Genomic DNA, 12,453 nt, shown 5'->3' with positions numbered 1-12,453 from the left:
TTCTGAACCTGGGCGGGTCATCTGGGAGCGCAGGTCAAGTCTTTCCTCCAGCGTGTCCAAGCCAAGGAGGGATATCAGAGATCTGAGCTGCTGGAATCGAAGGACCACCTTGATTCACAAAGCTGGGGCGTTAGCTCAGTGAACTAATTCAAACCCGGTTCCAGGCAGTGTCAATTAAGATGCAAGCCTTGTCACTGAACCAGCTCATTTGACTACAGCTAAAGTTCCCCTCTGACTGTCTATAATTGATAAGGCACGCATGTCGGGTTACGCCAGCTCTATATTTAATCATTCACTCAGTCCAGTAACACCTACCCCTTGCACACACACTACAAGAACACAACCAACTCTCAGTTTAATAAGTGCAGAGTTATGTGCAATGTGTGTATGCACCTAGTAGATAACTGTGAAGTCATAGTGGAGGCGGGGCATCATGGGAATCACAGTTTGGATAACATGAGAGCTCTTCAATCAGGGAAGTAAAGCCTGGATGACATCATTTGTGTTTATGTTTTGGGCCTGCTACTCTACTTGAGTAGTAGGTTACAATAACTGGATCTGCATTTGGGGTATTAAGACAGAAATAGGCTAAAAGCCCACTTGAAATACTGGTCCCTTTTTTTTTCTTTTTTTTTTTTTTACAAAACCTGGTGACAAATACAGAAACATGAGAACAGATTTATCTGTGAAACATAGTAATTATAATATAATTCTAGACCAACAGATAAACATGATTATTTCTGTTTTAGTGCTGCTGATGCCCGTTGTGAATGTTATACAACGTTGCACACCTCTGAACGCACCCCTGGCTATGACATTTCCCTCCCTCTGGGAGGACCTGTCAATCAATCAGCTGTGGAAAAACAGGAAGTGTCAGACACAGGAACCACCGAACACAGGGGTGAATTTGTGTGTGTGTGTGTGTTTGTGTGTATCCATACATGGGTGTGTGTGTGTGTGTGCGTGTCATCTGCCCAGAGGTCTCAGCAGCTGAAGAGCTGCTGCTGTGACTTGGTACTAAATGACCAGAAATGAAATGAAATGGCACAATCGATTTCAGCTGAGCTTCTGGAGATGAGTCCAAATTAAAACTATCACTGGGTGAAGAGTCGTTATTTCTGACGTCTGGCGGCTTTGGGAGAAAGAGCGGAGCGTAGTTCCCAAAATAGCACCTCTTTACTCTTTCTTAAGAAATATTGACAATGGCAGCCTGACCTGATATCAAATATCTGCTTACCTTTTATTTCAAAGAGACCTTATCTGTACATACCTCCCTCACATGTCTCTGCAGACACTGTGTCTTCACTGCCCTCTTCCTGCTGGGCCAATAATGTTTTCATCAGTATCATACGTTGGTGTAGTACTGTTAAGGGTCAGCCCTGTATGTTTGTCAACTTCATTTTTTTACTTTCAAGCTGAGGATCTCTGAAGACTCACGTCACTCATCTTGTCGGTTTCTGTATTCCCAGGATCCCTCAGTGCAGAAGATGGGTGGAAGCAGGAAGAAGACTGTGTCCTTCAGCAGCATGCCCTCTGAGAAGAAGGTGTGACCCTTCTGCTCTCACAACAACACACAGTCCCACTGAGATTAGGAGTGGACGAATCCAGTCTCTTAGGGTCTTATACACGTTCTCGTTGTCCTCCTCCCATCAGGTGAGCAGTGCAGCAGACTGCCTAGCCTTCATGCAGGGGGGCTGTGAGCTGAAGAAGGTGCGTCCTAACTCGCGGATCTACTGTCGCTTCTACACCCTGGACCCGGACCTCAGCTGTCTGCGCTGGGAGCCCTCCAAGAAGGACGGAGACCGTGCCCGCCTCGACATGGGCACCATCAAAGAGGTCCGCACTGGCAAGAGTACTGAGACCTTCCTGCACAACGGCCCAGCAGCAGAGCACCTGGCTGAGGAGGCGGCCTTCTCCATCATCCACGGGGACGACTACCAGGTACACAGGACGAGGGCTGGCACCCTGCTGAAGAAACACTGCAGCCTGCATCACAACCACTGTATCCATCACTCATCTGATGTTAAATTGAAAATTAAATCCTTCCGTGTTCCTTCCTTCCTTCCTTCCTTCCTTCCTTCCTTCCTTCCTTCCTTCCTTCCTTCCTTCCTTCCTTCCTTCCTTCCTTCCTTCCTTCCTTCCTTCCTTCCTTCCTTCCTTCCTTCGTCCCTCCCTCCCTCCCTCCCTCCCTCCCTCCCTCCCTCCCTCCCTCCCTCCCTCCCTCCCTCCCTCCCTCCCTCCCTCCCTCCCTCCCTCCCTCCCTCCCTCCCTCCCTCCCTCCCTCCGTCCCTCCCTCCCTCCCTCCCTCCCTCCCTCCCTCCCCCTGTCTCTCTTTCCTTCCTCGCCTCTCTCCCTCCTTCCAGTCCCTGGACCTTGTGGCTTTGTCAGCTGACGTGGCCAACATCTGGGTGACAGGCCTGCGCTACCTGGTGTCCCACCCATCTGTCATCGGAGGGGCCAGCGGGGGAGGTTTTGGGGCTGGCGACGGGGGTCTGGGGCTGGAAGGCAGCCTTGGCAGCCGGATGAGGAGTGAATGGCTGGCAGCAGAGTTTGCAGAGGTGGACGAGGACGGCTATGGCATTGTGGTTGAAGACGTGGCAGTGGCCACCATCTGCAAGCTGTGCCCGGGCATCAAGGAGGCCAAGGTGAGGCTGGTCTGGAGGCTGAATATGTTGGACTAATCACACTCATATACATCAGGACTTGTAACAAGGGCGGAGTCACTTGTTATTACATGCACTATACTAGAGATCCATCCCCTCGCTGTGCATTCCGTCACACCTTCTCTCCCCAGTCATCACACCTCTCTCCGGAACATGCAGGGGTGCATTTAGAACATTCTACTCACCGCCTGCTTCGAACTCTAGACCATGTAAATAAACAGAGACTCCCAAGATCTCCTGCTACCTCAGTCGGATATTAAAGGAATATGATCTGCCCGACTGAATTTTTTTTACAAGGAGTGGCTGAGGTATTCTTAGACCTGTGATACAAACTGAACCAGACACAGGCAGCAGATGGAATAAGATTGCAGATGGTGGTGCTGTTCACAGACATGAATAGCACCAATTATGAGTGTTGGTGTGTGTGTGTTTCGGGGTACTTCAGGTGGTATCTAGGCAATAACTACCCACTCTTGATCTAAAAACGTAATCAAAATGAGTGTGTATGCATATCAATGTGTGGGGGTGCGTTTTGTGTGTGTCTGCGAACATGTGTGTGGCAAGGTCATATAGGTTAAGTAGATATAAGATTATCTCATTGCTGAAATCATATGATGAAGGTCCTAATATCCATTTCAACAGGGAAATAAACCGAAAGGAAATCGCAATTCATTTGAGAATAATAAAGAATATTATATTCATTCATTCACTTCAGTTATGACTTCTGGATTTATATGGATATTAGATTTCCTTGGCATTAGGCCTTTCTCAACTATGTGTATGTAAAGAGTTTAAGCCTATTATATTGCACATTGAAAATATACAGTTGCTTTTTTACAAACTTTTCCTTTCCACCTTTAACTCCATCTCCCTTCCTGAACGTATATCATGTTTCTTACTCCTCTCATCCACATTCTTCCTCATTGACCTCCTTTCCTTCCTCTCTGCACCTCTCCTCCTCCCCACCCATCCTTCTATCCTCCTCCCCGCCCATCCTTCTCTCCCCCAGGTTCGTCTGCGGTTCAAGGAGATCCAGCGCAGCAAGGAGAAGCTGACGTCTCACGTGACGCGGGAGGAGTTCCACGAGGCCTACTGCGAGCTCTGCACACGCCCAGATGTCTACTTCCTGCTGGTCCAGCTGTCTAAAGACCGGGAGTGTCTGGACGCCCAGGACCTGCGCCTGTTCCTGGAGACGGAGCAGGGTCTGTCCTTGGCCACGACCGAGGGTTGCACTGAGGTCGTCCGGCGCTTCGAGCCCTCCGCCCAGGGCAGGGAGAGAGGCATGCTGGGCCTGGACGGCTTTGCCCGCTACCTACAGTCCCCTGAGTGCCAGGTGTTTGACATGGAGCATCAGGGGGTGTGCCAGGACATGACGCAGCCCCTGTTCCACTACTACATCAGTGCCTCTTACCGCTCCTACCTACTGGATGACCAGGTCCACGGAAGGGCGGACCTGGGGGGGCTCACCAAGGCCCTGCAGGCCGGCTGCCGATGCCTGGAGCTGGGAGTGACCGACGGCCCAGAGGGCGAGCCTCTCCTGGGGGTAGACTATGGTCCCGACGCCCCCCGCCACCATCACCACCACCACCACCACCACCACCACTACACGCCAGTCAGCATCCGCAGTGCCCTGGAGGTGGTCAACAAGTATGCCTTCCTGACCTCTCCCTACCCCCTGCTACTCTACCTGTGCCAGCGCTGCTCCCCTTCCCAGCAGCGCACCCTGGCACAGCACCTGAGGAAGGTGTTCGGGACCCGTCTCTACACCCCAGAGTCCCTGCCGGTCAGCCTGGGAGAGCGCGCCACCACCCTGCCCTCCCCCGAGCAGCTCAAGGGTCGTGTCCTCCTGGTGGGAAAGAAGCTGCCGCTGGAAGAGGACGGCTCAGAGGGGGAGGTGTCCGAAGAGGACGAGGAGATAGGGGGCGGTGGGCCCCTGGCCGGACGCCGAATGACCATCCCCGGAGAAGAAGAGCTGGGTGTGGTCTTGGTGGTGCCGCCACCCCCCCAGCCCAGGAGGCTCCGCCTGTGCAGAGAGCTGTCGGGCCTGGTTAGCGTGGCTCGCACCGGGAGCCGCAGCTTCTACGCCCACCGCAGCACCTGCAAACAAGCCCAGCAGCACTCCCCGCCCAGCACCCCCACCACCCCGGGCACGCCCCAGCCCCCCGAGCCCCCTTACTGGACACTGTGCTCCCTGGGGGAGGGAGAGGCGGGGCGGCTGGCCAGTGAGAACCCGGAGGAGCTGGTGGGCTTTACCAAGCGCACCCTGACACGGGTGCGGCCCAGCTCGGTGCGTCTGGACTCCAGTAACCCCAACCCCCAGTGCTACTGGAAGGGCGGAGTGCAACTGGTGGCCCTCAACCAGCAGACCCCCGGCGCCATGCTGGATCTGCACAGGGGCCGCTTCACCCAGAACGGCGGCTGCGGCTTTGTGCTCCGTCCGTCTGTCATGAGGGATGAGGTGTCCTACTTTAGTGCCCACACCCAGGGCTGCGTTCCAGGCAAGAGCTAACATGCTGATATCAAACACACACACATACACACACACACACACACATATTTTAATTACTCCACTCCAAATTCATATTTCATGTTTTCACTTTGAAAATTACATTAGCATTTCGGTTAATTGCTCGAATGCATCATGGCATCACATGCTCGACGTACAGTATGTTCACAATAGAGTAAACCGGCGTCTGCTGTTGTGGCAGGTGTTCCCCCTCAGACCTTGCGGGTCAAGGTGATCAGCGCCCACAACCTGCCCAAGCCCCAGGGCGCCGGCGCCAAAGGTGAGGTCATCGACCCTTACGTGGTGCTGGAGCTGCACGGCGTTCCTGCAGACTGCGCCGAACAACGGACTCGCACCGCGGCCCAAAACCAGGACGACCCGCTGTTCGACGAAACCTTTGAGTTCCAGGTGGGTCTCTCTAGGTGTCGAAATAGAGTAGCGTTTTACATCATTGTCCATGTCCCATTGGAGTCCATGGAAACTGTTTTCAATTCCCACCACTGATTGTAGTATCAGTGGTGGGAATTGTGAAGGGGTTGCAGGGCTTGATGACCACGAGGAGGAGGGCTGGAGGCCTGTCCAGGAAGAGGAGGAGGAGGGCTTTGCCTTAACTTAGCTCCTCAACCTTGAGGCCAATAACCCAAGCCCTTGTGGGGAGGGACTGGAGGGCAATGTGGCGTGACTCCTAACACACACACACACACACACACAGGAAACTGTGTATAGCTGATTGTGTGTCTGTCAGGCAACTCACGTCCAGGAAACTCACGCTCTCACGTGTCGTCAACACCTCAGTGTTGTCTCCTAAGACATATCAAAGTCTATTCCACCACACATAAAGCCCCATGTACCCAGCAATGCCTTCTTACTGTTTGTATGTGTGTGTGTGTGTCTTTGTGTAGGTACAGTCTGTGCAGCGTGTGTGTTGGCACTTCTATGGGTTTTCCCTACATAAAAGCAGACACACACTCCAGCTTACTAACATGTCCTAGCTCAGTCAGGCCATGATGTTCCTTCTCTTGCATCAGACACATTACAAGCAGGTTCGCATGCTGGAACACAAATCCAACAGACCCAGGCCTGGACCCCTGAGGGTGCACCTTAATCTTCAATCCAATCCACCCACCAGCTTCCTTATCTGAGCCTCTCAATAACTAGCCATTTCTAAATAAAGAGGTCACTACTTACGTACTCTCTCTCCCTCTCTCTTTCCCTTCCCCGCCTTTCTCTCTCTCCCTCCCCCCCCCTCTCTCTCTCTCTCTCTCTCTCTCTCTCTCTCTCTCTCTCTCTCTCTCTCTCTCTCTCTCTCTCTCTCTCTCTCTCTCTCTCTCTCACACACACACAGACACATGTAAGCACACTCACATGCACACACACACACAACCACACACACATCCCTCTGGAATAAATGTCTCTTGTTGGTTGAATTAGTTTCCTGTTGCCTGGGGTGTAAGGACCTCATATGGTTATGGAACACCAGGGGGTATATAAAACACACACACACACACCCCACACACACACATTCGGTGAGTGGCTTCAAATTGTGTGCTGGGTTGGTGTGTGATGTATATGTGTGGTGAGGAGAGGAGGAGGAGGAGGAAAGTCCATCTATCACAAACACAACTGGGAATGTGTGTATTACTTTAATTCACTTGTCCAGCACACAGTCAGCAGAGTATTGCGTGTGCGTGTGTGTATGTGTGTGTGTGGGGCGGGGGGTTCTAATTCTGATTTGGCTAGTACCTTTAAGTATGAAAATGTATATGCATTTTTTGTGTCAGAGCTTGCTTGGCTGAAATAAATGATGCTTAATGTATTTTGGGGTTATGTTTCCTCTCCTGTGTATGGAGACGAATAGTTAGATACAGTTTATATATAATTTAAGATATTTCATTCATTCTTGTTTCAGAGGTTCTGTTGACTAAGTGGCGAAATGCATTTTTGATTCATTATGCAGAAGTATAGATTGAAGCTGCACCGATGTTCATATACAAGATTTCTTCTTCAGAAATTAACATTTCAAGGATAAACATTAATCTTTTAACCGGATTTTCCAACCAAATGCATGAAAAAATCTTGTTTTCCCATTCACATGAATATGGTGATGAAGATAACACAACTAACGTCAGTATGACTCAGTATTTATGTACTAGCATAATCTGTTCTCATCTCGTTGTGTTGATGGTGTCTCCTCAGGTCAACATGCCAGAGCTAGCCCTGCTGCGCTTTGTGGTACTGGATGACGACTACATCGGAGATGATTTCATTGGCCAATACAGCGTGGCCTTTGAGTGCCTTCAGACTGGCTACCGCAACGTGCCCCTGCTGGGCCTAGCTGGAGACCCCTTGCCCCATGCCAGTTTGTTCATCCATGTGGCGGTGACCAACCGGCGAGGGGGGGGCAAGGCCCAGAGGAGGGGGCTGTCGGTCAGGCGGGGGGTCCGGCGAGGGAGGGAGTATGTCACTCTCCGGAACACGGGGATCAAGGTCCTGGACGACACCTTCCGCTCAGCTAGCGCCCCCCTCAGGGAGGCCACGGACCTGCGGGAGGACGGCCAGGTGAGCCAAGATGGCTAAATGCTGTAGCAGCAAATGATTTGCTGCACCTTGTTCTAGTTTGATGCTGCAAGATTCTGCCATTTGACCTGCCACTCCTTCGGAATTTCATGTTGAGAGGATGAGTGGATCATTGAGGATCTGATCATGTTTTTGTCAAATCAGGTCATTGCACAGCTGTTGTGCTGATACCTGATTGACCCTAGTGATCCCATTTGCTGTCTTGATCATGAACAGCAGTTTGGCATGAGGTTGAATGTTTCCAATGATCCAGATCAGGCCAAAGGACAAAATGCTCGGCAAGACCGATTTGAGTTGAACATATTGAGAATATGTGTCTACTCAAAAGTGCTTCAATTTTCCTGAGAAGGAACAGCCTCAGTTAATCCATGCGCATTAGTCGCTTTTGAAGTGATCTTCAATTTCAACTCCTGGGTATCTGTAAGCTGAGACCAGTTTTACTAATGCACCATTAATCTTAAGGGGGGGGGGGGACTATTATTGTGTTCCTTCTAAAGTCTATGACCTTCTCTTTCTCTTGTATTGTCTGAGGTTGTATTGCCGAATGTGTGTATGTGTGTGTATAAGGGAGTGTGCTATGAGGGAAGCAAGGTTATGGACCTTGGAGTTGAGGGCAGGGGATAGAAGCCTGGGGCTGGTGGGCTGGAGCTAGAGGCTGCATCTGGCCCAAACATCCTGAATGACATCCATGTTTTGACTCGTATGAGCATGTGGGTTTATATTTAGGAGGAGTCGAAATAGGTCTTGTTCTCAAGTTGTTGTAGGACAGTAATTTGGGACTAGATTGCGTGACTGTGATGAAATCAGACACTACCTGTGAGTCCTCTGTGGGGTGGAAGAAATGGAGAGAAAGAGAGGGAGACAGACAAGTGGAGAGCAGAGAAGAGATGAGGATTACACAGAATCTATAAATACCAGCATAGGGAGGACAGATAGACCTGGTCACAGTGCAGACCAGCTTATCTCTACATATACACAATCTTACGCTGACACACACACACACCCACACACATTCAATCTTCCCTTTTCAATCTGGGATTTTTCTTTGACATACATTCTCTCTCGATTTATCTCGATCTCTATCTCTTACTCTGCCATGTGTCCAGCTGTGGTCTCATCTGCCACAGTCTATTATTCATCATGTCAGCCCCCCCCCCCCCCCACACTCACACACACACACACACACACACACACACACACACACACACACACACAGTCCTCAGGTGGATATGATAGCCACCAGTGTGTAACTGCTTGTCCTGCAGTGGTTCTTCCAGCTGGATAATTGCCAGAGATTCCTGGCAGAATGTTAGTTAGAACAGCCCTGGGAGGGAAATCAGTTGCAAGTATAGACAATGTTTATTCACTGTGTATAACTGTCTGTCTAGTAAGTGTATTTGTCAGACGTGGCTTATGTCTACATGCCATACTGAAATCCAATGAGTTACTGTTTTTATATCAAATATGACCACACTATATTTAAGAGAACTTATTCTCTCTCTCTCTCTCTCTCTCTCTCTCTCTCTCTCTCTCTCTCTCTCTCTCTCTGTCCCTTCATCTCTTTGTCTTTCTTTCTCTCTCTCTCGTCCGCCTCCTCCATGTTCCAGAGTGCCACTGTCAATTTCAAGGAGCAGTGTGGGCTCCCTCCGGTGTCCAAGTTGAAGCAGTGCATCCAGAGCTTGGCCACCCGTCTGCAGAGCCCAGAGGGCCCTCCAGGAGCCACCATGATCCTGAGGGACGGCTACCCCTGTCTGGAGCCACTGGCCAGCCTGGCCGACTCCACACGCAAGCTCCTGACCGCCTACGACACGGTTAGGAAGCCGCCCATACCGATAGACTGTGCGGGCATGAAGGAGATGGAGAGATGGGAGGGAGAGAGACATATGCGCACATACAGTCACCCACGCACCTCCACGTGCTTCACCGACACGCAGGCACACATACAGAGGGACATGCGTGGCCTCACACACAAACATGCACGCTTTACACACACGCAACACCACACAAGGGCACGCAGACGAATGCACCGACACACACTGTGCTCCTTTCCAGCTGTGCTCCCTCCCACTCTCTCTTCTGTATTTGATCACCCACCTGCTCGCTCTTTCTCATCCCTCTCCCTCAGTCAACAGAACAAATGGGTAGGGGGGGAAGAGAGAGAGAGGGATCTAGAAAAAGAGGACGTAGTGAGAAAATCAGGAAATAGATTACATTTGGGTTCATGGAATTCTTTATCTGAGCCGGGTAGGCTTTTGTTTTCTCTGTGTTTTTGTGAGCCCTTTGCGAGTGTCTCTCTCTCTGTCTCTGTGTGTGTGTGTGTGTGTGTGTGTGTGTTTGTTTGTTTCTTGCTAGCCTAGCGGGGCAGTATGAGGAAGTCACAGTTGGTCTGAGCTCCAGACTGTTACATCTCACCCCCTAAGCCTTCATTACACTTAAGCTTAGTCATCAACCCAACCCCCTCCACGTGCACACACACACACACGCACACACACCCACACACACTCTTCCCCCACCACCCTCCAGCAAGTCTCTTTGCCATCCGTCTTTCCATTTCTCTCTCTTTCACTTTCCCTGCTGTTGCCCTCCAGCTACCAACAGCCTTTCCATCTCTCAATCCATTTGTCCTTAGATGTGAAGTGATATTTGTGTCCCTTTGGTCTGTCTGTCTAACTGACTGACTGACTGTCCTCTGGTGTGTCTGCATGTCAGCATGTCTGTCTCTCTGTCCATGAGGATTCTCACCAAGCATCTCCCACTGTTTCTTCCAGATGATCTCCGCTCAGAAGCAGCTGATAGAGAACGCGGACACCGTGCAGGAGAGGATCGCCCAGGTGCAGAGAGAAGGTGAGAGGGAGGGGGCGGAGGAACAAGAACCACTGGAATAAGCGTGGAGGAAGCAGCAGTACTTGCTATGACTGGAGGGCTTCTTCTTTTTATATTCTCATGCCCAAATCAGGAGAAGGGCTGCATGAAGCACCCTTTATGGGAGAAACAAAGGGAGGGAAGGAGGGAGAGAGAGACACACACAGAGACAGAAATGGAGACACAGAGACTGGAAAAACAAACATGAATTTGAGCCCATCATGGCGCAGACGTCAAAAAGGAATTGGAAGGGTTGCTTAGCTTGATTGAGCTGGACATTTTTTTTTTGCTTGATGTAAACAAAGGTCAAGTATGACTGTGCTATGTAAATAAAGTTTGATGTGAATTGATTTGAATGCGTGCTATGACCCTCCCCCATCAGGCATGGAGTTCCACGAGGAGCTGCCTCGGCTGGGAGAGAAGGAGGGCCTGAAGGGACGCAAACAGAGCAAAGCCCTGGAGAGTTTCACATGGAACATCACTGTGCTCAAGGTGAAAACTCTCTCTCTCTCGCTCTCTCTCACACACACACACACACACACACACACACACACACACACACACACACACACAGACACACACACACACTGACACATACACACACACACTGACACCCACATATACACACATCACAGCACACCTCTTTCTCCTTTTTTATTTTCTCACCTACCCACCCACCTCCCTACCTCTTGTTCCTCTACCCAGGGTCAGTGTGACCTGCTGCGCAGTGCCAAGGTAGACTCCCTGGACGCCCTGAGGCAGCTGGCTCTAGCCTGGGAGGCCTGTGGCCTCACCTCCACCTCCTTCTCCTCAGAGGACCACTACATCCCTCACAGCCTGCCCACCCGCAGGGGCAGCACCCAGGGCAATGGACGCATCTGAGCCCCCCCTGCCCCCTCGCACACACACCACCAGGGGGAGGGGGAGGAAGGAGCGGAGAGAGATAAGCTGAGAGGGATAGGGAAGGACACAGAGATGAAGAACAGATACAGTAGAGAGAAACATCATGAGAACGTCCTGAGTAGCAGTGAGACTGAGTAACAGTGAGATGAGAGAGAAAAACATAGATAGAAAGAGTGAGTGAGAGAGATGGAGAGAGAGGGGTGGATTTATCTAAAACCCTTCTAAAACCCATTACTTTATTCAGTCCAGTGAGACTACCAGTCTAGACTAGAGGTGTGTACCTACACTAATCTTAAGGCCTTACTCTGTGTGTGTTTCAGGGACTAATCAGTCCAATAACAGGCTACAGCAAGAACTCATGAATGTTCTCATATAAGTATTAACAAAATGTCAGGAAGGTGTGCTTGAACTCCTCTCAATGTATTTTTGACAGAAGTAACATGAAGTTTTCCTCAAAAAATGAATCCTGACCAACTGAACATTCTGATGACTCTGTCAAGCGATGTGCTGTGATGGCAGAAACTTGAATTTCTCATCAAGTCCCACCCTTTCATGACCAAACCTGAGACATATCCATTGTGACAGCCTCTCTTCCGGTCCAGTGTCCCAAAGGCTCCTGTCACCTAATGGTCCCCTAGAGATGACCCCATACCGTTTCTGCTTGAGGGGGGGGGGCCTAAAGGCCTGACATTAACACCAGAGGGGGTGGGAGGTGTCACTCAGAGGCTAAGTGACTTGCCTCCATACTGCTACAGTCCTACAGTACACCCCTGGATACTCCCTTGCACACAAAAACGTCTCAAATGTTGAGCTAAATCCAGTGGTGAAGCCATCTGCCTCCAGCCCATCCTCCCCTTTTTCACTTCTTCTCAACTCATAAATACTAAAGAGAGGGAACCTGAGAGGAGAAGGATATGTTGGCAGCTACTGGAGCGGTAACTA

The 12,453-nt window shown here is 50.6% G+C and overlaps 1 protein-coding gene across 1 annotated transcript in view; it reads left to right on the top strand.

Annotated features, from left to right (window-relative positions):
- The window catches only part of plcl1 (phospholipase C like 1), a 33,010-nt gene extending 20,843 nt beyond the window's left edge, over positions 1 to 12,167 (top strand). The window contains exons 2-11 of the mRNA XM_084689877.1: positions 1,470 to 1,544; positions 1,654 to 1,941; positions 2,364 to 2,645; positions 3,673 to 5,161; positions 5,372 to 5,577; positions 7,366 to 7,728; positions 9,354 to 9,557; positions 10,515 to 10,590; positions 10,991 to 11,100; positions 11,314 to 12,167. Coding sequence (XP_084546003.1) covers positions 1,470 to 1,544; positions 1,654 to 1,941; positions 2,364 to 2,645; positions 3,673 to 5,161; positions 5,372 to 5,577; positions 7,366 to 7,728; positions 9,354 to 9,557; positions 10,515 to 10,590; positions 10,991 to 11,100; positions 11,314 to 11,490 — 3,270 coding nt within the window. The 3' untranslated portion in view covers positions 11,491 to 12,167. The remainder of the gene's footprint in view (positions 1 to 1,469; positions 1,545 to 1,653; positions 1,942 to 2,363; positions 2,646 to 3,672; positions 5,162 to 5,371; positions 5,578 to 7,365; positions 7,729 to 9,353; positions 9,558 to 10,514; positions 10,591 to 10,990; positions 11,101 to 11,313) is intronic.
- Positions 12,168 to 12,453: the final 286 nt, after the last annotated feature.

The sequence above is a fragment of the Hypomesus nipponensis genome, chromosome 23 (assembly GCF_054491055.1).
Source record: "Hypomesus nipponensis isolate SF chromosome 23, ASM5449105v1, whole genome shotgun sequence".
In the NCBI taxonomy this organism is placed as follows: Eukaryota; Metazoa; Chordata; class Actinopteri; order Osmeriformes; family Osmeridae; genus Hypomesus; species Hypomesus nipponensis.
Note: the sequence above shows the minus strand (reverse complement) of the source record. Positions and strands in the feature narration are given on the sequence as shown.